General features: G+C 57.2%; 4 protein-coding genes across 4 annotated transcripts in view; 2 read left to right on the forward strand and 2 right to left on the reverse strand.

Annotated features, from left to right (window-relative positions):
• Positions 1–5,353: 5,353 nt before the first annotated feature.
• Positions 5,354–7,309, forward strand: cyc26 (guanylyl and adenylyl cyclase family member; the record flags this gene model as incomplete). Its single annotated transcript, XM_002950704.1, has 4 exons — positions 5,354–5,449; positions 5,653–5,724; positions 6,129–6,261; positions 7,092–7,309. The coding sequence occupies 4 exons, from the start codon at positions 5,354–5,356 to the stop codon at positions 7,307–7,309; spliced, it is 519 nt and encodes a 172-aa protein (XP_002950750.1).
• A 2,607-nt stretch (positions 7,310–9,916) lies between these two features.
• On the reverse strand, positions 9,917–20,470 carry VOLCADRAFT_91259 (uncharacterized protein; the record flags this gene model as incomplete). The annotated part of the gene is made up of 14 exons (XM_002950808.1): positions 9,917–9,934; positions 14,157–14,189; positions 14,569–14,643; positions 15,166–15,233; positions 15,353–15,461; positions 15,781–16,075; positions 16,522–16,595; positions 16,925–16,974; positions 17,614–17,674; positions 18,392–18,505; positions 18,859–19,080; positions 19,350–19,798; positions 20,054–20,085; positions 20,394–20,470. 14 exons carry the CDS (start codon positions 20,468–20,470, stop codon positions 9,917–9,919), a joined length of 1,677 nt encoding a protein of 558 aa, XP_002950854.1.
• A 413-nt stretch (positions 20,471–20,883) lies between these two features.
• On the forward strand, positions 20,884–23,275 carry VOLCADRAFT_91260 (uncharacterized protein; the record flags this gene model as incomplete). The annotated part of the gene is made up of 4 exons (XM_002950705.1): positions 20,884–21,215; positions 21,723–21,892; positions 22,513–22,625; positions 23,051–23,275. 4 exons carry the CDS (start codon positions 20,884–20,886, stop codon positions 23,273–23,275), a joined length of 840 nt encoding a protein of 279 aa, XP_002950751.1.
• A 2,839-nt stretch (positions 23,276–26,114) lies between these two features.
• Positions 26,115–26,957, reverse strand: part of VOLCADRAFT_91261 (uncharacterized protein) — a gene marked incomplete at both ends in the record, with an annotated part of 16,234 nt that continues 15,391 nt past the window's right edge. The window contains 2 exons of the mRNA XM_002950809.1: positions 26,115–26,759; positions 26,797–26,836. Coding sequence (XP_002950855.1) covers positions 26,115–26,759; positions 26,797–26,836 — 685 coding nt within the window. The remainder of the gene's footprint in view (positions 26,760–26,796; positions 26,837–26,957) is intronic.

Consider the following 26,957-nt stretch of genomic DNA (forward strand, 5'->3'; position numbering starts at 1 on the left):
TATAGCGCTGCCGGCCTCCATGATGCCCGGCTACTCGCATCGCCCCACGCCGAAGCGCTGCGCCTCCGCGTGCGATCTCTTGGGGACCGCCTTCCCTGGAGCCTTTCACATGGGCGGCGGCGGCGGAGGAGGAGGAGGTGGAGGTGCTGTTACCATGAGCTCCACCTCCCGCGCCGTGGCCTTCGCATCGACGCTGCGAAACGCGCCTATGGCGTCACAGCAGCTGTACGGCAGCGGAGGCAGTGCAACGGTGACGATGGCAGGGATGCAGCAGCTTCAGCAGCTTCAGCAGCAGCAGCTGCATCCGACAATGCCGCCAGCACCGGTGGTGCCGTCCTGCGGAAGCGGATATGCGTCGAGGCTCGGCGGCGGTGCTACTGCCGCCACTGCCGGTGCCGCCACTGCGCAGGTGCCCGCGGTCCAACGAGCGTTCACAATGCAGGGCTACGGCGCGGGCACGGCGGCGCGCGACGGCAATCGTACGGCGCCGTCAATCGTACGGCGGACGTTTGGCTCAGCGGCGGTGGCGGGTATGACGTCCTCCGCAGTGGCGCTGCCCGTCGTGGCGAGGGTGGTGTCGTCGAGGTCGCCCTCCCTGGACGCTGGCCCACGTCCTCGCCATGAAATTTTGGCGGAGTCAACAGCATGCCGGAGCCTGCCGGCTGATCCCATAGACAGCGCCCCGCGGCGGCAGTTCCAGGAGCTGTGGGACGTCGTACATCTAAGCGGAGGCAACAGTACGACAAGTCAACTTCACACTCCGTCTCGCGGTCAACAACCTCGTACACAGCAGGCCTGCGTGCAAACCAACCTGTCAACAAATACAGAGGATTGGGTGGACCCATGGGATGGTTCGTTTCAGGTGGTGGCGGCGCCTGACGGCGGCTCCGCCGTACTGTCGCCTAGCTCACTGTCGCCCTTTTGTACTGCTTACGCCGTCGCCGCCGCTGCCACAGACGTCGCCTCCGCCGCCGCAGCTGACGGCCAATTGGTCGGTAAAGACCCGATTGAGCTGGGAGCTGGGCCGGAGGTGAGAGTAGCATCTGTAATGCGGGACGGCAGCGGCTGTGGAGAACTCGCCACGATGGCGGTGGCGTCGACGACACCGCCAGAGCTGGACCAGAGAGACGCCGCCAGAGCTGTCGTACATTCCTTCTTCAATGACAGGCCAGGGGTTTCGGCGGAGGGAGCGGCGCTGTGTACGGCGCCCGACGCGACAAGACCTGGCGCCGCCGCCGCCGCCGCCGGCGGTGGCGGTGGCGACACTCCTGCCGTAATCTCCTACCTGACAGCGTCCAACAACTCGTACTGCATCACACCTGCCGGACCTGTAGACGCATCATCGGCCTCTGCGGTTATGGACTCCGGGGCAGTTGCGGCGGCGACGGCAGCATCCTCAGCAGCGGCACCGCCGCTGACCCACGCGCGCAGCCTCACTCCGCTCGCGGCGGCGGCGGCGGCGGCGGCGGCGCCGTTGTCACCAGCCGTCAAACCAGAAGCACTTGCGCACTCAAATTCCGTTTCTAACGCCTGGACGGCCGAAACTCGGATTTGCGGTGCTAATACGACAGCAGCCAGGGCCGGCGACTCTGTGACGTACGAAGAATCCCAGTCGTCCGCCGGTCGTAAAAGACGTGAAAGGGAGAAAGGCGCCAGCGGGCCACTGGGCCCCGCTGTTGCTGCTGCTTCTGCTGCTGCTGCTGCTGCTGCTGCTGCGACGGCGCCAGGATGGGCTGGCGTTAACGCCGTCGCGGCGGCAGCGGCGCCACCGCCGCCGTCGCGGCGCTCTGCGGCTGCCGCCAAAGCGCTTTCGACTTTGATGCCGCAGCTCATATGCGCCAACTTGTCTACGGTTCGTGAGACTCAGTCAGTGGTGGTTTCGGAGTCGACGGACGCGCACAATTTGGAGTCGGCGGCCGCTACAGCCGCCATCGCCGCCATCGCCACCGTTGTGTCGCCATCCGGAGCCGGCGGCGCCGCCGGCTCCAGCTCTGTCCTGAGTCAGGAGACTTCGGGATCTATTGTTGCTGCTACTACCGGCGCCGCTGCCGCCACTTTCGCCGTTTTTGCTGCTGGTTTGGGGGTAGATGGAGTGGCTGTCGGCGGCAGTGCGATTGGAGCGGCGGCTGAACTTGAGCGGGGGATGCCAACGGAGGTGGAGGGCGAGGTAGCGGCAGCGGCGGCGGCGGCGGCGGCGGGGCTACAGATGGTGGAGGCCGTGACGGCGGAGGCGGAGGCGGCAGCGTTGGTGCCTTCACTGCGGCCGCCGTCACAGGCGCTGCCGCGGCCGTCGCCACCACCGCCGTCACCGCCGCCGCCGCCGCTGCCGACCGCCACCGGCCCGGTGCTGCTGGCGGCAGATGCGTCGACGGCGCGCTGTTCACGGTCTTGGACAACGGCAACTATCAAGCCACCACTGCAGGCGGCGGCGGCGACGTCGGCGGTGTGCTCTACGGCACGGACAAACGACCGCCGGCGGCAGCGGTGGAGGCAGTGCCGCCGGCAGCTGGGGGCCCCGAAGCGCGTGTTCCTTCTTTGGAGAATATTCCGGAGTGCTGGCATGAGGTGAGTGCGTGCTGGCGCGAGGCCGCCGTACCGCCCTTGACCATCGGGTACGGCATCGTACCGACAGGTGCAATGCAAATTTCAGATGATAGGTCTACCTTCCCCGGTGTCCACATACACACATACACACATACACACATACACACATACACACATACACACATACACACATACACACATACACACATACACACATACACACACAAGATGTATCGCGTTTTTTGTTGACGGGCAACCTTCACGTCGTGCCGTCACACGCTCGTTCCGTGTGCGGTTTTCTTCGTCACGATGGCCACGGTGGCGTACTGACTCCACCAGCTGCACGGTGCCGTACAGGTGTGGGCGACGCGAGCCGTGGATCCCGTTACAGGAGAGGCCGTGCTAATACTCGCGCAGGTGTCGTACGACAGAACGGGAAAAGGGAATCATTATCATTTTGGACAATTGGTTTTTTGGATGGGAATACGGGAAGTTTTGATGTATGGATTCTAGCGTCTCCCAGGGGTTTTAGGGTTTTAGGGTTTTATGTTTAAAACCCTACCAGGGAGGGGCACTTGCGACTCTTTGTTGCACGTAAAATGGGTTTGTGCATGTTTGTACGTATGTATGTGTTCGTGTATTCGTATCCGTCGATAGGTATAAGGGCCGGAATATAGAGGGGGGAAACAGGGCGCAAAACACAAACAGCTCGGTTCTGAAGGATTCTCTTCGTCTCACACACCCCGCTTTCCCCTCCCGCCCACCTATACACGCACACATAACATACATGCATACATACATACATGCAAACAGCACGATATCACTGCAAAGGTGATCGCGGAGCGACACCTCGCGCTGGTGATGGAAACAGAGCACCGCCTGCTCGAACAGCTCTTCCCGCGTCACATCTTGGCCTACATCACTGAAGAGTGGGTTTGGGGTCGAGGAGGCTGGGGAGGGGAAGTGGAGGTTGTGGTCTGGCGGCTGGTACCTGGTTCGTTAGTTGGTTAGTTGGTTGGTCAGTCGGTTAGGCGGGACACAGTGTTTCATGGCCGTTGAGAGGCAGGGATGGCGGTCTGTCGGCCGCACACACACACACACACACACACACACAGAGGAGCGAAGAAGATGTGTTTTCAGTTTCGTAACCAACTCCAACCCAGCTAGCATCCACAGAGAACTCCCAGCCGCTAACGCCCAACCGCCAGCTTTTCACCGCCAACCCACGCACACAATCGCAGGTGGACCTGTGAGGCCATGCGGGCGGCTCTGACGACGCCAAAGGGGCCCGATGCAGGCCTCCATCAGCCTGTAGGAGGCCACTTGCCGCGACCAACGGTTCGGAATTGTACGGCACTTGCCACGTGGCACCCGCAGGTGAGCGCACCGTGTGCGTATGTGTGTGTGTTTTTAAAGTGAAATTGTGTGCAGTTTGAGGATAGGCTGAGTAGATGGAAGTGATGGCGATCTCGGGAGGAGTGCAGAGGTGAGCACACGGTGCCTTTCCTCACCTTCCTTTCGCGCTTGCGAGCGAGCGCGTTTCCCGAAGTCGGCTAGCCTAGCCTTGTGTGTTCTCGACCCCACCCCGACTCAGGCTCTGCCAAACCACGACGCAGCCACCGAGCAGCGCCTCCATCCATCCATCCATCCATCCGGGGGGGAAGGGGGGGGGTAATCGCGGGGCGCCACAACAGCGAAAACACGACAATGGCTCTCAAGTCCCTCTTGAACGCCTCCACGAGACTCAGCTAGGACAAAGGCTCTCTAAAATTCCACTCAAAAGATATATGTATGTGTGAAACAGGGGGGTGTATCTTCGCCCGTGGCAGCTACCCTGCGAAACCCTGCCTTCCCCGGTATTTCGGGGCACCCTCATCCAGTCACCCTAGTCAACTTCTCAGTGGATCGCTCAGGTTCCGCGCCCACCACCAGCATCCAACGGAATCTGCCGGGTCGACAGCGGCCCAACTCCGTTCCTGGTCGGCTCGCAGGTTAACTTTATCCCAGGTCACCACCGTCCATCAACTAGGGGCGCAATACCTTCCACCATCGGAAGGATTTTTGACCCTAGCGGGTATCGATCCCGGGATCTCCCGGGGGCAAGATATATGTATGTGTATGTGTGTAAATGTAAACGTAAATATAAATGTAAATGTATGTATGTATGACACTTGCAGCAGTAAGGGGCTGATGCAGCAGCAGACGCTATAGCACTTACATTCAACTATTTTCCGTACTACTGCTCCGTATTACCTGGTCCTTTGCCGTACAGGTGACGCTGCTCTTTGCCGATATCAAAGGTAAGACCATCAACTCCACCTGTCCGTTTGCCTGCTTGTCTGTCCGCCTGTCCGCCTGTCTGTCTGCCTGTCTGTCTGCCTGTCTGTCTGTCTGTCTGTCGGTCTATCTGTCTGTCTGTCTGTCTGTCTGTGTGTCTGTTTGCCTGTCTGTCTGTCTGTGGGTCTGTCTGCCGTCTGTCTGTAATTCCATCTATCTGTCTGTGGGCTTTGTTCAATGTTGCTCCTCACACGTCATGTTTCGTTTTTGTGGCTGTTGCAATTGCGTGTACCTTTGGGTTTGCCGGCAGGTGGGTGGTTGGGGGGCTAGGTGGCTGGCGCGATTGGGTGGTGAGATGGCGGAATGACCCGCAGGGGCACAGGCCCCCTGCTATATCCTTCCTCCCACGCACCCCCCCGCACATCTCCATAAACCCGCATCCCCCTTTCTAACCACCCCCCCCCGCTCACTCACCCCACACCACCCGCTCACCCCAACCCCAACCACGCAATCCGGATCAGGGTTCACGCCAATGTGCAAGCAGGTGGAGCCAAGAGCTGTCATGTCCATGCTGAACGACTTGTACAGCCGATACGACAGGATGCTAGACCAGTACGGTGTCTTCAAGGTATGGATGACCAGGAAAAGAGCTGGAAATTATTCACCGTTTTCCGCGTGTGCTTCTGTGTATGTATGTATGTATATTTGGGGATAAGGGTAAGGGAAACCGTAAACCTGATGGAAGGCGAGCACCCTGGGCCCCGGTCCGACTGGGGACGCCTCCATAACCCCATTCCACCCCTACACATGTCGTACACATGTCGTACACAGGTTGAGACTATCGGCGACTGCTATTTCGTGGCTGGAGGCCTTATGCATGAGGACGAGGATGGCATGGTGGCAGTTCGTGGGGAAGGAGCAAGACAGGATCCTCTACATGCTAGGAAGGTCTTCATGTTCGCAAAGGTACTTCTCTCCACCACGTACTCCACATACTGGTATAAAAATTAACACTCCGTCTGTTCGACCGCTTCTGTCGCCACTGTTTACCGCTACAGCTGCTGCTGCTGCTACTGCTTCTTATTGCTTGTGCTGCTACAGCTGCTGCTGGTGCTGCTGTCGCTGCTGTTTCTCGCACACCTTGGGAGGTGCACATCTCCCAGCCCGCATGCTGCATCGCTTCTGCTCTTCCATATCCTTACACTCATCCCACTTTGCCCGTCACCTAACTCCTTCACCACCACCACTCCACCACCACCAATGAAACACAAAACCACCAAAGCCGTGTCCGGATCTCTTCCCCTCAGGCCATGCTGGAGGCCGCCAAGCAAGTGGCCCTCCCCACCAACGGCGAGCCCGTACAGATCCGCATTGGTATCGCCACGGGCCCCGTGGTCAGCGGAGTGGTGGGGCAGCGGATGCCCAGGTTCTGCCTCTTCGGTGCGTCGAGCTGGGGCTTTGGGGTTTGTGTTTTTTGGGACTTTGGGTTTGGACTTTGTGTTTTGGACTTTGTGTTTTGGACTTTGTGTTTTGGACTTTGGGGTTAAGGGTTTTAGGGTTGGGGTTTTAGACTTTGGGGGTTAGACTTTGGGTTTTGGATTTTGGGTTCAGTGATGGTCCAGTGAGGGAAACGTGTGTGTGTACGGCAGGGTTCTGTGTATGCAAGGCACCGCATTTTCCTAGGAAACACCAAATCCCATCCAGCCAAACCAACCAAACAACCAATCAGCAGCGAACAGCAAACACCAGCAGCAGCAGCAGCAGCAGCAGCATCCCCTCAACCTGTCACACACGCCCATCCGGCAACATCTCGCCCGATGACAGCTCCAGGGGGCGCATGTACCTCCCCTCCCCTCCGCAATCTCTCCAACCTGCTAGCAGTAATGCACTAATATTGTTCTCCACATCTTACATAGATCTTACATAGATATTGGGTTAGCATGTGCGTTTTTTGTTGATGTGTCACCTGGTGTATTCGTGCGCAAGTGTGCAAATTGTTTCCTTCACCGGCCCATACCTTCCCCGCCAAGTAGCAATATCCCTTTCAAACCCAGCAGGTACAAAACCCTAGGAGTTTTGTAACGTCAAATTAAAGTTTACTGAAACCCCTAAGTTGTCCGGGAGATCAGATATCAACACACACACACACACACACACACACACACACACACACACACGCACACGTACACACGCACACGTATACACACACAGACACACCACGACGCTACAACGCCTAACCGAACCCTAAAGCGCCAAACCCACCCATCCAGGCGACACGGTCAACACCGCCAGCCGCATGGAGAGCACCGGGGTCCCGGGGGCAATACACGTCAGCCAGTCCACGTACGAACTGCTGAAGGATGAGGCCTGGCTGCCCACAGGGGGCATCGAGGTGAAAGGCAAGGGGCTGATGCAGGTATGTACGGGTATGTACGGGTATGTACGGCAAGGGAAGGGAAGGGTCCCGCCGGTCAGACGGTGCTGGTGAGACCTCTGTCACATCACTGGCCTCAGTCGGGGTGAGGGGTGGGGTGGGATGGGATGATAGAGAAGACGAGTGTGCGTGCGTGTGTGTGTGTTTGTTTGCTTGTGTGCATGTATGTTTGTGTGTGTATATAGGGGGAATGGAATGGACCTGCGGATTCGCACGCGTCACAATATTACATAGTGAAGAGAACATGAGTGCACATACAAACATACATATATACACACGCTGGATGAGGAGGGATCTTAGAGAGGTCAGGATCAACCGCCTTGGGCTTGCAGTTCGTATGGCGTAGTACAGTGTGGTAATGGTGGATGGTGTGTGGTATGGTTATAAATCGTAGAAATGCCAATGTGTTCAAGCGGCCCAGAAACCTCCTCCCAACAACAATATGATGATCACACACGCACACACGATGAATCTCTCCCGCCCTAGCTGCTGCTTTCCCTTGGCTCGATCGAGGATCCTCGATTGGATGCTTCGTGCTTTTGTACATCGATCTGTTTTGCAAAACATCATGTGCCAAAACATCATGTGCCAAAACATCATCTGCCAAAACATCATCTGCCAAAACATCATCTGCCAAAACCATTTCCGATATATTATTAAATTTTGCCGTAGACGTACCTCTGGCGGGACTCGCTTCTGGAGCAGGACGCTGCGCCAGGTGACGGGGCGGCGGCGGCGAATGCAGCGGCGGCGGCGGCGGCTGCAGCTGCGGCTGCAGCTGCGGCGGCGGCGCCAGACCTTCGTAGCACCGCTGTTGGTCATACTCCGAGTCAAACGGTGCAACGAATTCCACAGGTGTGTGTGTTTATGTACGTGAGCGTGTGTGTGAGTGTATGTGTGATGTTGTGTATGTGTGGTGTTGTGTGTGTGTTTGTTGTGTGTGTGTATTTGCGTGAGTATGTGTGGTATAGATTCGGGACTGTGGGGTCGTCGAGTTTTCGTGGGGTGCCGTTGGGTGAGTGTGTTTTGGCGGGGGGGGGGTGGTTCGCGAGTCCTGAGAGCCGCCTTGCGTGCGGTGACTGATAGATAGGATGTTGAGACTTGAGGTCAGCTGGTCAGTACGGAGGCCTGCTGCATGACGTCACTGTCGTGAAGCCCAATAAGGAACGAACAGTCGACGGAATCCGTTGACTTCACACTTGACAAACCAAAACAACGACTATACGGAGTTAGTCTCCTGTATGTTTACCGCCCTAACATCGGCATCTCCCCCTCATCGGGGCTCCAGTAAGACCAGTAAAACCACCACACCGCTGACTGAGGAGATAATCCCGACTCTCTCCCCCTCCTGAACCCCCCTTCCTCACACACACTTACACACGCACGTACACACACTCACACACGCACCAATGTCAGATGTCAAGCTCTGTAGCTCAGCTGCAAGATATGCTTCTAGGAGGGCCTTTGGCGGGAAACAGGGTGGCGGCGGGTTTCGGAGGCGGAGGCGGAGGCGGAGGCGCCGCCGCCGCCGCTCTGGCCGCCGGGATCAGCGACCAGGGCCTTGCGCTCGCTATCGCCGAGGGGCTGCTGCAGCGGGTGACGGCGGGCGACGGCGGACTGGGCTGCGGCGCCTGGAGTAACTGCAGCGAGCATAAAACCCAGTAATAAGGCGAGCTGCACGACGGCGGCGGCGGGCGGTGTGTGAGGGAACGCCGGCGGTGGTGGCGGTGGTGGTGGTCAGGGCAGTGGAGGTCGCCGATGTCCCCGGCGGCATTGCAGCGGCGGTGGTGGGTGCCGGTGGCGGATGCCGGTGGTGGGTGCTGAACCTGAGAGCGATCCACTGAGAAGTTGACTAGGGGGTGGCTGGATGAGGGTGCCCCGATCTATGCCGGGGAAGGCAGGGTCTGCCGGGTAGCGGCCGCAGGGTGAAGATATGACCCCCCTGTCCCATACATCATATAATACATATAATACACATAATATCGGTAACTATTTTTGAATCCATGTATGTGCCAGTGCGCAGTGAGGTTCGTATTTTAGTTCACAGAAGATACTTTTTCCAAAAAAAACTCAATTATCCGAGGATGACGACGGCTTTTGGACCACCAATGATGAGAACAGTTAAAGGTAATAACAGCAATAATAATTTGTTGCATATGCTGTTGTTGTTCCTTTATCTGCTAGTTATCTGTTAGTTTGATTAGCGTTATTGTTGTCTGATGCTTTTTTTGCCCGGAAAAAAGCGTAAAACTGCAGTTCCGTGGTGTCGTACAGGTCGCGTATCACGAGATCGCGGCTGCTGTTGTTGTTATAGAGTACCGATCCGATCTGCGGTCGGTGCGATCCGACCCTAGGTCAGGCTATCAGGTCTATCTTGTAGGTCTCCCCCGCGCCCAGGCCGTCATCGAAACCAAGGTCATTGAATGACATAACGCAGTGCTGCTTTTGCAAATCCCAATCTTTTTACGGTCGCGACATAGGTGCAATGAGGTGGTTTAATTGTTGGCTGATCAGTTTGATTGGTTGATTGGGAAGTTGGTCGGTTGATTGGTTGCTTAAGGTGGTTGTGGTGTTACGTGGATACTGGAACTTCGGATACGAGATCTGATGTTGATCTGATTTGAAGGATGTGAATGGGGGGAGGGCGGCTTGGAGGGCGGCTTAAGTGCTTCTCTGATGCTGATGGCGTGGAGGGGGGAAGGGAAAGAAGGGGAGGGAGGGACGGGCAGAAGGACATGTCCAAAATGAGTACGAAATGAGTACGAAATGAGTACGAAATGAGTACGAAATGAGTACGAAATGAGTACGAAATGAGCGAATACGAGAGTGCGTGTGGTGGTCGCAAGTGTACGTGTGGTTATAGAAGAGGCCGTTCTCGCATTCAGGCGGAAGTTGAGAGCAAAACAAAATTTTTATTTGTTTGTTGTGTTGTGATCAAATTGTTGAGCCAAAGGCCAAACCGGATATTGCGCGTGGGGCTTGGCTGATGCTGCTGGTGTGATGTTGTTGGGGGTCATTGAAAGCACCTGCATGTCGTACACCATTCTTATGCACATCAAAGCATATCAGATCATGTATCAGGTCGTACTGCTCTTGCCATCACACACACACGCCCTCTGGGCACCTCACCGCCCCTGTAAATGGACGATGGCGCCACTGCAGCCTCGAGTGCGCAGCATTGTTGTACACTTCCGTACAACAGGGTAATGAAATAAAAAGTGCCTCAAGAGCCTCCGAAATGTCCGATTATGCCATAATCCGCCCGCAGCGGACGGTGGTAGATTCAATAGATTCAATGCTCACGCGTGGAAAGAAGATCTTTCCAGGGACTAAAGCCCCGAGGGCCCCATGCGGCTCTCGGGTGGTTGGTGGTTGGCTTGTACGGGGTCACCTGCAAGGGGCACTGCTTTTGATAATCAAGAAGGTCGACGATTTTCGTTCTCCTCGTTTGTTGGCGTCTGCAAGAGGCGTCAGGCCTTGAGGAGGTGTGGTTGGTTTGTTGGTTAGTGTGGTTGCTGTTGTCAGTTGTATGGTCGTGTATAAACTTGTGTGTGTGGGCGTCGTGCCTCAGACGGCAAGAGGATGTCAACCACCACAGGCGATAAGGGATTGAGTTTGGTTTTTAAACTTTTTTTTAAACGATGTTTCCAAAGAAAGGAAATGTTGTTGTTATTGTTGCTGGGTGGGAGGCTTTTGGACCGATTGCATACGTTAGGATACTGATCTATCTTGCTGGCATGAAGCTACCGGGATATTTTACTTTTCTAGTTGTCATCAATTCGGGATCCGCCCGTATCTTTCCCCACGTCTCAGGCTGATGATGGCATCCTGCGAATGTGCCCATGCATACGGCAGAAAGTTGTGCCCCGATGCAATTCTGATATCGGTTGGGTAGTCGTGTATGCCGGCACTGGGATGCTGCAACCCCACGTACGGCAGTACCATCCGATGTACGACACGCCTGCTGGTGGTTCGTCTTTGAATTGGCTTCTGCTCTCATCTTGAGGAAGGAGCTTCCCGCCCGGCAGGTTGTTTAAAGCAGATGGTTTCAGATTCGGAAGGCCTCGTGACCTTTCTGTGTTCTTCACGGCTGCCCATGCTGCAGACCGACCGATCTTGGTGTATATATGGTATATTGGTGTTGCTGTACAAGGGAAGAAATGTCGTACCATTTTGGCTCTGTGCATGCATGCGGTTTGTCAATAGTACGAGCCTCAGAATGTGGGGGCATATCTTAACATATACACTTGGTGTTGTGTGTATGTGTGTGTGTGTCTATATGTTTATCAAAATTATGTCTTGCAGAGCCTGACGCTGGCCAGGGGTTGCTACCCCGCCCCAATGAACAAGGCCGCCAACAAGCACTTTCCTCCCCCCTCCTTTAGGGGCGTGTGGTGTCGATGTCCCCTCTCCTGCTCGACACAGAGCCTGAACCGCCGGACGCCTTTTAGGGGTATTTACACAGCGGTATAGGTCTACAAAGGTGTATGTGTGTAGGTGCGTGTGACTGCACACGACTACGGGGGATTGACTGTGTGTGTGTTGCTGATGTATGTATGTATGTATTCTGTCTACATTACACATGGGTGGGGATCGTGTAACGGAGGTTTCAGCACCACATTCACCGCGATGCATTCTTCGCCAGCAATGATGCTACCTACGCACATACATATGTAGTATCTACTCCTTACGCACATATTCTCATAGTCGCATGCATCAAAGGACAGGCACCCTCACTCAGACTCTTGCATCACACTTTCAGATGTCAGGGCTCTACCGCTCAACCCTACCATGACCACATGTCGGTGGCGATGTGGGGTTTCCAGTGTACGTGCGTGCGTGCAGGCTCATGGGGCTGCTGCCTCACTCCCCCCCCACTATCCCCCATCACCTGCCCCCCCCCAAGCGGATGGAAACGTGCGTCTAGTGCGTCAAGTATGCAGCAAAGGGCGGGCAGGACTGTGTGTGTGTGTGTGTGTGCCATTCCGCAGCAAAGCAAAGAAGGGAGCCAGGTCATATGCATGTCGCTGAAGGGTGCAAAGGGGAGTGCAAAGTGGAGTGCAGGAGCCAGCACCCGCGGAGCCGTGGGGAAAAAAAGCTTGAAAAAAGCTCGGCTGCTATGTGGGTCAGTCCGCACCCTGAACCTCGTGCTCAGCGTGGGGGGCCATAACAAGCACACAAGCAAAATAACAAAAACGGGGAACACGGTGCGCTGTTCATGCGGATGCCGCTGTGGTGCTCAGCCTCCAAAAGACGCAAACATTGGGATGTTTATATTTACTCTGGTGATCACCGACGCCCATCGGCCCAATACGGCGAATACGAGAATGTGGCATTCAGAGGTTCATTAAGAGATTGTTAGGACCGCTCCAAGGGTGCCCCGTTTTCAACCTTTTGGGGTATACCTTAAGTTTCTGGTGCACATGGCCACCAAGCCACCGGGCGCAGGGAGGGAGCTAGCTGCTCACGGGGACCCGCACCCTGATCCTCCATCTTCCACCACTTCAGGTACTACACCACGGCACCACGGTTGTCGAGTGGGGGAAAGTGGACCACTGCACTCTTATTACCTTCGCCATCACCCTGCGCAAGGCTGGTGACGCAAGGCTGTTAAGCCGCCTCACACTTAAGTTCGCCATTTGGCAGCTTTTGATGTTTTTGATACCTAGCGACTTCCTTGATCGTGTGTGCTAAGAACCATGCATTTGGTGGTAGAGGTGGTGGTGGTGGTGGTGGTGGTGGTGGGGTCCAGTCAGCATCAACAACACGGGTTTGCAGCAGGCCACGTTTGACAGCGCCAGGACAGGACGTGGGACGGGGGCACCAAGGCACTGAAGGTAGTAGCGGTTCGATGGGTCCTGGAGGACGCTGTGGTCGGTTTGAAGCACGACCTCATCAAGAAGGAGATCGCGCCAAATCCTCCACTGATATGGCTGGTGGATGCATGCTCATTGCAGCGATGGTCACCACCAAATGCACTAACAACGCCTGCTATTAGCCCCTTTCCCCTTCGGCCTCCCCCCATTCCACCCCCAGCCGCCTCCTCCTCCTCCTCTTCGCATCGGTGTGTTGCTGCTGCTGATGATGATGATGATGGTGATGATGATGATGGTGATGATGATGATGGTGATGATGATGATGATGAGGAGGAGGAAGAGCAGGAGGAAACGGGGCGGCAGCAACGGCGGCTGCAGTGGTGGTCCCTCCAAGGGCGCCTAACAAAGCCAGCAGCGCCGTACAGCACCAACACAGACGACGCACACAGCATGATGACTGCCAGTGCCGTACATCGGCGGCTGCTGTCGCCGTAGCCGCTGCCACGGCTGCTGCTACCACCATCGCTGCCTCTACTGCTGCTGACGCTGACGGGATCTTGGCTGCTGCTGCTGCTGCTGTTGTTGTTGTTGCTGCTGTTGGTGGTGGTGGTGGCGGTTGAGGCCATCTGCTTGCCGGCGGCGGGTAATCCAAATGCAACAGCGGTGTGGGTCTGTTGCACCCGCAGCACCGGCAGCACGTGTAATAACCACCTCGCTGAGCCTCGACCTCCTGCCGTACCTCCTGCCGTACCAGCCGACGACGACGATGCCGTACCACGTGACGGTGGCACTGGCGGCTGTGACAACCGCTGCCGTACCGTCGTCAAAGTCCCTTTCCCTCTTCCCACGCCCTTCGCCATGCCACCCCCTTTCCCGGATCCCAACACCAGCTTCGAGCTCGAACCCGCAGCTGCTGCTGTTGCTGCTGCTGCTGCTGCTGCTGATGATGATGATGATTTCGCTACAACTCCTTTGGCCTTCGCCTTCGCCACCGCCGCAACTGTGGCAGGGCGCTCCAAAACTGGCTGCGGTTTCTTGGCGGCGGCATGTTGGTTGTGTTGGTTAGTGGCGCTCGTTAGTTCCACCATTAAGGCCCCCAGGACCCAGTTGACTTCCACCTGCCGCGGGGGCGGGGGCGGGGGAGGGGCGAATGGGGCACATGGGTGATAAGGCGCAAAAGTCTTAACTGGCACATGGCGCAAAAGTCTAACTGCCAACGGTATATTTTATCATAAGGCTGTGCGGTATATGGCTAACGGCTAACGGCTAACGGATATTCACCAAGTTGTGTCAGCGGGATGGCATGAAGAGAGGGGTGTCGGATGCGAAAGCCTAAACACGTGCTACCCCTCAAGGAACGCACACATACACATACACATGCACATGCACATACACATACACATACACTCCCTTCCCTCCCTATACCCCCCCCCTCAGCTTCGCTCGCTCATGGTTCCTCTTTCCCCCCCCCCAACACCACCCCCCCGGATCACCCACCCTGGATCCATCAGGTCGCTCCACCGCATTAGAGAACCTCAGGTACGCCGCCTCCCGGGGGCCCATGTGGAACCCCTGACACACGCGCGTGTGTGTATGTATGTACGTATGTACGTACGTGGTGTGTGTGGGGGGGGGAGGGGTAGTCACATGACAAGAGACAAAGAAGCAACAGATTAGGGTTAAGGGGAAAAGAATATTTTGATTTTCTCTCTGTGGGTCTGTAGGTCTGTAGGTCCATCTCTAACCCCCGTCACACCCGCATAACACGCGCAAACACACAACACACAACATATACACAGCCCTCCCCACTCGGATCTGGTATCAAAGCACTTCTCATGCAGGGGCTGTCCGCCACGAGGTGGGGCCCATGAGCCCTGAGCCCCATGACGCGCACACGGCATAACCCGATCCAACTGCCTCCCCCCCCCCTCCTCCCTTGGTTAGTTCTGCTACCGTCCTGTACATCGGCCACCGCAGCACTCTTTCCCCACTTGGCAGCAGCTTCACACACGCTCACGTGGTTCGTCTTTTCCCCCCTCCCCGCCCCCCTTATCCCCCCCTTACCCTCTCCCACCCACCCACCCACCCATCCACCTGGCGGAGCAGCGTGTAGATGTAGGCGGATCCAAAACACACCTTGAGGATGTGCTCCTCACTCACACCTGCAACCGCCACAACCACCAATGTCATCAATGTCATCGTCATACCCCCAAACCGAAACCAGGACAAGACCCACAGGACCCACAGGAGCATTATCTGACCAGGTGGGGCGGGGCCGCACCTCTTCCCACCACCAGCTCCTGCTCAACATCACTCCAGGGGCGGGAGCAAAACCGTGTGCCTGCCGTACGGAGGGACTCCAGGGAGGCGTTGGCGGGGAGACCCAACCGCTGTACGGCACAGAAAGAGGAAAAGGGTGGGGGCATAGGGGGGAAAGGCGTGGAAGGGGCGGGGAGAAGGCTAGGGGGATTGGGGGGGCCCAGCTTCTCTCCAGGCGCTGGGGGGCCCCCGAGGGGGGAGAGTTGATGCTAGAGGATAGAGAGGAGGGGAGCATAACGGGGGTGATAGTGGGGAAGGGGGAAAGGTCAAGGGGACTAAAGAGGTGCGGTACGGTCAACGAGTAAGTATGTATGTATATCTGCGTCCCCATCCTACATCATCCCCTACACACAGACACACACACATAGAGACACACACCACCAGACTCACATCCATAGTGAAGTAAAAGCTCTCCGTTGCCATAATCAAATAACCGCCAGATCCCGGATCCAGCAGCGCAGCGCTGCCGTACCCTCCCGTACGCTTCTCAGGGGCCAGCAGCGGCAAGTACTCGCCACCAATGGAGCACCGCTCGTAGCTACAACCGCCATTACTGCTACTGCTACTCCCGGCGGTGGCTGTGGAGGTAGCGGACGAAGTGCTCACCATGATTAGCTGTTCCGCCAGGGCTGCGCAGTCTGCAAAGGAGCCGCTGCCCACCACACCCGACTGATAGGATGAGTAGCTGGGTGAGGGGAGAGGAGGAGGGGGAGGGGGAGGAGGGGAAGGGGGAGGGGGAGGAGGGGAAGGGGGAGGGGGAGGAGGGGAAGGGGGAGGGGGAGTTGTAGGTGGGGCCCGGGCGATGGGTATGGTGGGATGGAGGGAATCCGTACATGATGCAGGGTGAGGATGGGGGTTGGGGAAAAGCAAAGGGCCGCTGTTGACGCAGTCTAGTTGGTGAGGTGCGTATGTGTATGTGTGTGGGGGGAAAGGGGGGAGGGAGGAAGGGAGGCGACCCACAGGCGAGTGAAGCTGATACCAGAGACATAGACGCGGATACTCCAAGGGAGGTTATGTAAGAAGAACGGCGGACGGGGGAAGAGGCACGGGAGGTGCAGGTACCTTCAAATACCCCCACCCCCACCCCTTCAATATCTCCCCACCCCCTCACCTCCTCCCTCTCCCACTCACCCTGGGTGCAGGCAGGGGTCGGTGGCGTTGTCGCCCCCCTGCTGTACGAGCATGGCCTCCCGAAACCATGCCACCTGTCGTACAAATCGGTTTTGTTAGTTGGTTGTTGGTTGTGTTGAGCGAGGCCCGGCTGCGGTAGTGCAGCCGTAAGCGGGGGGGACGGGGGGTTGACAAGTCCGAAGAGAGAGGGAAGGTGGCAGTGAACGACGCAACCGGCGCCAACGGTATTCTCGTACAAAACCGCAACCACCGCCGGCACATATATGTATGGATTGCTGTACGTGTGTACGATACTATGATGGCACACAGCAACACGTTGCATATCCCTACATACGCACGCCAACGCGGGGCTACTGCTGATTTGCAGTGCTACTGCCGTGTAATCTTTTCCGTACAAACGTACTTGCAAGCCGTACCCCAGGAAGCTGTGTGTGTAGAGGGGCCGATCCACCCCTGGGGGGAGGGGTCGGGGATAGAAGTAGGGGCGGCGATGAAGTGCCGTACAAAAGAGGGCCGGGTGGGGGAGAGTGCCCACCCCGAGAGGAACTAAAACACACACACACACACACACACACACACACACCCATTACGTTTTATCGTGGTGTGCTGTGGACCGTGTAATCCCGACAGCAAGAGCCAGGCGCTTGCCTGCGTACTACCCCTGCCTGAGGAGGAAGAGGAGGAAGAGGAGAAAGGAATTCCCCCTCCCCCAATACCGCATGCAATGCAAGAAGCAAAAAGGGGCAGCTAGCAACGTCCGGCAGGGAGAGGGTAGTGAGGTGTAGCGGGCGACGTCCTAGGCCCAGCCTCTGGCCCAGGGCCCTCCCCGCCCCAGCCATCCACACAACCGCCACCCTCACACACGCATACAAAACCCTTCCCCCCCATTTCCCCCCCTGGTCCGCGACCTACAAACATTCCTGATGCAGTATCTGTCTAACCTAATCCTGGACTACCCGCGTATCTCTGGTGTCAGCACCACTCGCCCGTGGTTCGTCTTAACCCATCCCCTCCCCTTCCCCCTTCAGATGCCGGGGCAGGTTATCTCCTTTGAATTTCTGTCATATGATCCCCCCCCTTCCCCACACACACCGGGTAGCTTCAATCGGGTGCCCAGTCCCCGGGGCAGGGCCTCCCAGGGCATCAGTGTCAACTGCGGGGGGTTGGGGGAGAGAGGGGAAAGACGAACCACACACGAGTGAAGCTGCTGCCAGGGCAAGAGTGTACCAAACGTAGAACTGACCGGAGAGGAGGGGGAGAGAGGGGGGACCCGGGGCGTGTGTGTATGTGTATGTATGTGTGTGTCTCGGTGGGGGCCCGCGGGTGAGTGGGTGGTAATGTGGCCGGGGTGCCGCGGGGCGTGTGCACGTGTGTGTGAGTGTGTGTGAGTGTGTGTTTTGATGGTCTTTGGAGCCGCGGTAAGGGACATGGCGATGGGCAATGGTGGCAATGAGCTCCGAATTGCCAACAGCGACATGTGGTAGAGTCAGCCAGCGAAACTGTAGACCTTGCGGGAATTTTCAAGTAGGTGTTGATGGTGTTATTATTAGATTAGAAGAGAGTCATGTCAGGGGCCCGCGGAAAACCCTAAGGGCCGCACCTCGTAGTGACGAAGGGCGACTAGGTGGTGGTGGGCGGCTAGCTAGTACAACTGCTGACAACTACAGACAACAAGGGCGCTTCAAATCCCAACTAGAAGAACCTAGGGACCTAGAGGCCTGCCTTTCCATCCTAAACTAACGCGGACAGAGCAAAGAGCCATGCATGCTGTGTGCGAATCAGGGAACTTTGAGAGATACATAAAAACACACACACAAACGCCCCTCTCCGTCCATTTCCCCTCTTTCCCCCCCCCCACACACCACCCGACCTGCATGGACGCTCCCCCCAGTTCCAGTACGGCAAGTGTCGTGGCCGCCGCCCTCCCCGCCATCACCCCCGGGTCCCTGCGGCGGGGGCTGGAGGCCGCCTCCCGAGCGAGTGCCTTAGGGGGAAGGGAGGGGGAGTGGGGGGGTTGAAAGGGCGGGGAGAGGGGGAAAAGGGAAAGAGGGTGTGAGGGAGTGCCTTAGCGGGATAAGAGAGTGAGGGCCGGATGGTGTGCGTGTGCGTATGTATGTATGTACGCATGTGCGCATGTACGTATGTATGTATGTGTTTAATGAGCTTCGCGTGGATTGGTGTATGGAGCACCCGAAAGGGGCACCTGCATTCAGCAATCCAAGCAAGGTCTGCACGAGCTCTGCATTGACCCAAAAACCGATATACACACACACACACACACACCGCTCCACCATCACCTCTTTCCCTCCCCCTTCCCCTCCCCCAACCAGTTCTCACCTGCAACCTGCCCGCCGCGTAGTTTATCCCCACCCACGCGAACAGCCCCTCCTCATCCCCCGAGATCACACGAACCCACTCCGCTCGGAACCGAAACCCGCTTCCCCCCAGCAGTGCCCTCACGGCCGCCAGCACCGCCTCCCGCTGCTCCTCGGGAAGCAGCCGGAGGCCGGCGGTGGCCAGCAGGCGGATGGGGGTGGAGGTGTGGAGGCGGGGGGGAACCTAAGAGGAGCCCCGGCGGCGGCGGGGGGGGGAGACGAACCACGAGCGGGCGTGGGAAGGGAAGGTGTTGTGTGATGTGGGGATGCGTGTGGAGAGAGGCGCGGAAGGGAAGGGGGGTAGGATAGTACAAGAGGAACGCGTTTTTTGGCTGGTAAGTATATAGGTTTGGTTGGACAGCGACTCCTCCGTTTTCTCCTCCGTCTGTCCTCCCTCCCTCTTCCCCTCTCTCCCTCCCTCTCCCTCTCTCCCTCCCTCCCTCTTTTCCTCACCTGCTGCTGCGCAAATGTGATGAGAGGCTGGAGGGACTCCACCACTCCCTCCCCCTCAGGAGCAAACTCGGACAGCCCCGGGGTCACCCGATGAATCTGACCCGGAAGCCGTACGACAGGGTACGGCGCCGTAGCTGCTGCCGTGTGGCCCCGGCGGGATCGCGCCGCCGGACGGTAGCTGTACACGTGGACGCGGCTTCCGGAGCTGCCCGCGTCGATGAGTACGGCATAGCGTTCCGGGACCGCTGCCGCTTCCGTGGCGGCGGCGGCGGAAGAAGAAGAAGAAGAAGAAGAAGAGGGTTTACTGCCGTGTATTAACACATTTGACGGCTTTCCCCTGCCAGCGAAGGTGCCGGCGGCTCGACCGCCGCGGCCACGCCCGCGGCCACGGCCTGCAGCTGCTAGGGAAGATGTCGGGCTAGGCGGTGCCCGCGTTACCACCTGGCCACCTAAGTGACGAAATAGTGCGCACGAGGAGGAGGAAGAGGAGGAGGAACTGCCGTTGCTATCAGGGTTGCTGTGAGCCTGTAGGAAAGACCAGAGATTGAGAATTTAAAAGGGAGGCGGAGGGACGAGGAGAAGGGCGCATCAGGACCTCAGAGAGAGTTTGTGATGTGAGGGGAAGATTCGTTGTTGTGGAGATGTATGAAGTGGAGGTTGGCATGACAACAAATAGGGTGTTCGCTTTAAGGGGGGGTCCTCACGGAAGGTGGTTTCCGTAGTTGTGACGGTGTGGCTGTATGACAGGGTCGGGGGAGAAAATAGAGGGTTGGACAGAGGGAGGCGGATTCATAAGACCAATTGACCTCCAAGGAGTTGCTGCGGCACACAAGCGTTGGGCAGCTGCCAATTCATTACCGATATCCTGTATCTGTACTTGTATATGTGATTCTAGATGGCATCGCGGCAGCTGCTAGGTCATCGGCGGGCGGGGGGGAAGGAGCTGTCGCAACGGAAGGATGTTACCCGCTGGGCAAACAAAACCATGTAAAATGCTATAATTTACTCGATGTTGTGAAAAATAATCCACAAAAGGAAGCTCACACCTGGCGGCAGGCGACGTATCCGGTGTACCATGCACCAAGTAAAAGGGCTGTCAACCCGACGGATAGCACGATCATGATTGACGCAATACGAGAGGGAACAAACATTGCAGCTGGTGCGGCCGCTTTTCAAGGAAGCTTTGCACCGAGCTTGCAGCTAGATTAACCAGCGCCTCCTAAAGCTACTGGCGCTCACATATTGGCTTCGTATTGCATGCAGGACCGGACACGAATTAGTTGTCTTCGAGCCTCGAGCACGACACCACAGCGCTCAGAACGGTTGCAGTACGGCATGCAACAGAATGTTTTCCTTTGGCACCAGGATTCACAAGGCTTTTGACAGGCTAGAAGTGTAAAGTTGTTGCAAGTTCATTTGTATCGCCTTCTTTGTCATCACTTGATCACGGAGGGACGTTTTGACTACCATGGCTGTTCGCAACAGTCCTTTCACAAGTTAATAGGCATATCTGCGTATCTTATTAGCTGGCATAATGCGCAGTCACCTTTCAAACTGCCAACTTAGACATCAAAAGCCCAGTCAAAGGCCGCGACGCCGTCTCGTGATAACTAGGGCTTGGCATGTCTCATCGTCGCAGCACTCCGTCTGCAACCTGCAGCCATCGCGCAGACCCCAGCTAGAGCACCTCATCTACGAGATCATAAACGTTCTGGCGCTACCTGCAGAGCCCTCGCCCGTCGACCTTCAGCGCTGGAGCAAGAACATCGATGTGCTTCAAAAAGTCCACGGCGCAGGTGGCGCGGAACGCGTCCGTAGAGCACTTCTCGCCAACCCATCCCTTCTTTCTGCGGACCTTGAGCGCTGGTGAGCCTGTTGACACCGTAAGAGCGCTTGGCGCAATTGACGACCTTCTTTTGCGCCATGGGCTTCCCCAAGCGCAGTGCACGCGAATCTGCCCGCGTGCCCGCATCCGTGTTGTTGCTGCTTTTCCTTCATGCCGCAAAAGGCCAAAGGCCTTTCGCGCAACCGCGGAACGGAAAGCAAAAAAATCCGAAACATAAACCTCTTTTCACATCTTCTCACCGTCCTATCTCTTATCCCTGTCAATTCCCAACTCGTCCCGCCACCTACGTTTACCTGGTCCACACGGACACTCGAACGAAAGACCATCGACCATCAGTCCGCGGACTCCTCGTTCTTCGCCCCCTCCAACCACCCTAGTCTGCGCGAGCACACACGCATGCACATCTACACACATCCACACGCATCACACACGCTAGCGGCTCCGATCATTAAAACGTCAACACGTGCCCACACGCCCACACGCACGCACGCCCACACCAACGCACCCACCCATGCACACAAGTTCAGGCACAGCTTTTTCGTGGCGGGTTTCGGTCTCCCCCCGGACGGCTTCGCCAAGCTGTTGACGGACTGCCCCTCTCTGCTCACGGAGGGGGACGTGTTCACCGCGGGCAGCTGCATGCTGTTCTTCAAGAACATGGGCTGGAGGAACCAGGATATCACGCAGCGGATCATCGGTGGGTGCAGTCCTCTCGAGGGGTGGGGTGGGGGGGTAGGGTGAGGGGGGTTAGGGGGGGGGTAGGGGGGGTAGGGTCTCCTGTTCAAACCCTGATCTGGGCGGGTAAGGTCTACGAAGTGCGGACCGCTGAGTCCACTGCTGTTTTATCTTGAGTAATTTCAGTAATGTGTGTTTTTAAAGTGGGTGGTCAGCTAGAGGAGGAGGACGAGGAGGAGGAATGGACGGGGTGCGGCTCTCAGAGTGTGACGCAAACGGAGGTCGTTAGAGGTAGTTATGGGTAGTTGGGTGCTGCTCGCGACGGGGGGAGTTTGTCTGAATGGGGGCTGTGGTGATTGGTTTTAGTCTTAGATTGTGAGGCGTTGGAGCCAGGGGGGGGCCAGGAATTGGCGAGAATGTAAGATGTATATGTGTGTGTTTTATGCCGTCGTACGTCGATTTTTTCGCTGCTGTCGTACACCCCTTCCAATCCACGGCCATCCCGTCATTACCCTCTACAGCACAACGACCTCCATCCTTCGACGCCCATCCGGCACGGCACCAACCACCAACCACCTCACCAACCAACAATACGACAACAACCGCCCTAATAGACCACCTCTCCATCTCTCGCCCGCACAGGCTACTACCCGCAGCTGTTGCTGTTGGACCGCCGAAGGGACATCGACCCTGTACTACGTTTCTTAGAACGTCTTGAGTGCCGGGGGGACAATCTCCGACTGCTGGTGTGGGAGGTAGGGAGGGGAGAGGGGGGTGGAAGGGGGGAGAGGGGATGGAAGGGGGGAGAGGGGGTGGAAGGGGGGAGAGGGGGTGGAAGGGGGGAGGGGTATGGAAGGGGGGCCATCGGGGCTTACTGTAATGGTGGAGAGAAGGAAAAGGTAATCCTAGTGGACAGTATCTCGTAGTAAGCAGTTTGTGATTGTATTATGCTAGCGAGCTTCGACCCAAATCCCCCCGAACCAAGCTATACACCTGCCGTACACAATACACACACATGCACACGTGTGAGGGTCACGTGCCCTCTGTGAACACGCAAAGGCACTGCGCCACACATACATACATACATACACACATTTTTGCAAACACTTGTACACCCGCATTCACGTTCACATTCATGCGTGGACGTCTCGTACGGCACCCCTGCCGTACTGTACGGCAGTTTCCCCGTATTTTCGACAAGGACTACCGTCGCCACGTTCGCAAGTTCCAGTACTTGGGAATGTACGGCCTCTCCGTGTACCGAAACGGTGGTGGAGGCGACGGGACCAGCGGCGGGGAAGAGGGGGGAGGTGGCCGCGCCGCCGCCGCCGCCGCCGCCGCCGCCGTCACTGCCGTCACTGCCCCTGCCGCCGGCGACAGCGATGTGGCGTTCTTACGCCCGTGAGGCCAATGGGCGGCGGTTGCGGAACCCTAACCGCTACCAGACAGCGTGTCGGTTTCGGCGGTGGCGGGCCGACGCGGCAGGGTGCGGAGGGGGGAAGGGCCGCAAAGGGGGGAGGGGGGAGGGGTATCGCGATGCGTGTGTGTTTTAGGGCACGGCGGTGTGTCGTGAGTCGTAGTGAATCGTTTAGCTGAACACGGTGCGGCCCACCGCATGAGCCAGACAGGTTTTGTCGCTATGGCGTACGGTACGACTGTACTGCAGGTAAAACACAGATGCCAAAAGTATCTGGCATCTCCCATAAGTGGTGTTTAGGCGGGCTTCCAGGACATACAGACAAACACCCACAAGCGCGGAAATATCCTTTGTGAGCGCGTGCCTGTGTGTCTGTATGTGTGTCTGTATGTGTGTCTGTGGGCTTTGTGTCTTTGTGGAATGTCGCAGAGCACCCAGAGCCCCCAAATGAAAGTTACATACCCATTTGTACGATTGTACGGCCTATCTCCGTTTGAATTTGAAACAAAGGGGAGGCAAGGTGGACCGGGGGTGGAGGGAACGGCGGTTGGCAGCACCGGTCGGTCATGTACGGCGTAATTTTCGTTCAGGGGGGCAGCGGAGGGCAGAGGGCCGCGGGGCTTACGGGGGCCCTGCACACCCACACCCACACATACATACATGCAAACATACACACATATACATACATACATACATGCAAACATAAATCATACCCTCTCTGCCGTTCACATACGTCAGTCATATGCAGACCGGGGCCCCCTCGCACACGCGTTTGGGTTCGTGATGTAATGTATCCCATAAGGCATACCGCGTATGGATGTGGCGCCGAAAGGATGTGGCGCCGTTGAGACTACCTACAATTGCGGTTGCGCGCCTGTGCCCCGTAAACGGCTCAATGAGGCCGGAGGCGGGGGGGCGGGGGGCGGGGGGCGCTTACCTCTCGACAAAGCTGGAATGGAAAACACGGAAACAGCCGGAGGGCTATCCCCCCTGTACACACACACATGCACACACGCACACACACGCACACGCACACACGGGGGTTCTGTTATTTTGTATTTATATGATGCGAGCCTCGAGTCCCCAGCGGGTCCTTACGGACCGAGAGTTGCGGAATTGTACGTTTTTATTGGTCACGTGTACGAATATATTGGCCGTATGTATGTACAACAGTAGTGTAAGGGAGAGAATGCTTACGTAATATGAACCTTGGGTACGGCCTGTACGAACCGAAGCTGGTTGCGTCTGTACTTCTGCTTCTGGTAGTGCGTGCTTTGATTTATTTTTGTTTACCACCTGAGTGTGTGTGTGGGTTCGTAACTTGGGGTTGACTAGTTCGCTGGTTGGTTTCGGATGTTGATGCTTCCGCCGTGAAAGAGGAGGAGGCAGATGGAATTTCGTGCAACAGTCACAGGCGGCTGGTGCAGGATTTGAACAGGCGCATGTTGGCCAGGTTTTGATTCTGACGGTTACTGAAATGTTTGTCGATTATAAGTATTCCTTTAGTCTGTAGCGGTTGAGGGGGAGGAATCCAATCTGTACGATTATTGTAAAGCGAAGAGTTTTTTACTTCGGTTCGTTCGACACTTAATTTGGTTTTCCATTCCGGAACACTCTCGCTGCAAAGCTGTTGGGAAGGTCTTGGGCAACTCAGAAACGTTTGGAGATTTAAAAAATTGTAACTGCGTATGTGGGGGGGGTGGGGATGGTGTTCGGAGGGAATGGCGAAGTGGCCATGTGGCACCCATATCCTCTAATCAGGTTGGTGTGCATCAGCTGCCGTGCGAGATGGACCTGAAATAAACCTGAGTTTCGTTTCAGAGGTGAGGTGAGGTGAGGTGAGGTGGTAATACGAGCCTCGCCCGCAGCCACGTCACCTCACATGAAACATAATTCCGCCAAAGGGGCCCCTCAGAGGCTTTGACGGCCGCAACCCGCATTCGTGCGGAATTTGTAAATCTTGCGTTTGTATATATGTATGTACGTACGTACGTACGTACGTCATCACCTCGCACCCAGCCCCCCAGCAGCACCACTGCCGCCGATTCCCCCACCGGGTCCCCCACCGCCCCACTGCCGGGGAGGGCTTCCTTTTCCCCGTGGAAGACTCAGCAAATTCGGCAGATTCGGAAGACTCGGAAAATTTCAAAAGCTTGATGTGTGTCAGACCTACCGAAAACCGAGCATGTGGCCCGGGGCGGGGTTGGGGCGGGATGGCATGAGACGATGATGGCTGCCGTACGCGCCCCATCGAACAAACTGATGCTACTGATGGTACTAATGCACTATGACTAACTTTCAGCTTATCTGGAGCAGATCTGCCCAGACCTGTGAGAGGCCCTACTCCTAGGCCGGGCAGGTGATGCAATGCAGGACGGAAAAAAAGATGGAATGCACACCCTAACATGTATGTTTATATGTATGTATGTGTGTGTGAGAGGCTGTGTGTGGTGTGCGTGTGTGTGCAGGGCGCAGCAAATTCAGAGCCTTTGCAGTGTGGAGGATAAGTCCGTCCAATGCCCACCGTACACCGTACACGTATGCACACCGTACACACTGCCGTGCACACCGTACACACTGCCGTGCCCGTCCCCAACAAATACATGCTAAACTGAGATACATGCAAACGAGAATCACAAAACAAATAAACTGGTAATTGGAAGCTTCTCGCGGCCCCCGAGGTCCGAGGAGAGGGCCCGTGCTCGACAGGGTTGTTTACACACACGCACATACAGAGACACAGACACACACAGACACACACACACACACACAGACACACAAACGGACCCGCACGCACACATATACAGCCGAGCCGAGCCGAGCCGCTTCATTCGTCCTCCACCGAGCCCCAATCGGCCTCCTGCAGCGCCGTCTCGAGCACCCGCGACAACGCCTGAGCGGCCCGTGGGTCAGTGCAGCCCAGCCGCTCGCCACTCTCCAACAATGCCGCCGCCGCCCGCACATCCACCTCCGCCTCCTCCTCCTTCTGCTGCTGCTGCCGTAGCCCGGGAGCCTCAGCTACAGTATCCACATGCTCCACATCCGAGGATTTGCCACGAGGCTTCAGGGCTGCTGCCGCCGCCATCGCCGTATGCGGTACAGATTGTACGACACTCGCCTGGTCGTTGCTGCCGCCCTCCGACACGCCGCCCGCAGCACCCCCAGAATCCAACCACCGGTCGAGCACGTCATACCAGACGGCGGCCAGGCGGCGCCGTACGGACCCATGGGTCGGTACACCGCCCACCGCGGCTGCCGTACTGGCGGCCGCAGCGGCGGTGGGTGCATTGGCCATCGTGGCTTCCCCCTCCGCCACTGCGCCCCATGAAGCCCATTGGAGCACCGTTGCCAGGCGACGGCAGGGCAGGACCGGGGCCGCGAGAAACACTAGATCGCCCACCTCCTCGCCAAGGCCGCCGCCGCCGCCGCCGCCGCCGTCGACAGCGGCGCCGACGAGCACGGAGACCACATCCTGAGCAGGCGCAGCACCCACGTCGTACAGTGCGGACCTTGCGACCGGCGCCGTCATAGCGGCGCCGTCGGTCGCAGCTGTAGCAGCGGCGACGCGCCGACGCGCCTGTCGTACCGGAAGGGCTTTGGCGGCCGCTGCCCGAGAAGTGTCTAATTTAAACAACGGCGACGGCGAGGGTGGCGGCGGCGACGGCGGCGG

This window comes from Volvox carteri (genome assembly GCF_000143455.1).
Source record: "Volvox carteri f. nagariensis unplaced genomic scaffold VOLCAscaffold_20, whole genome shotgun sequence".
Lineage (NCBI taxonomy): Eukaryota > Viridiplantae > Chlorophyta > Chlorophyceae > Chlamydomonadales > Volvocaceae > Volvox > Volvox carteri.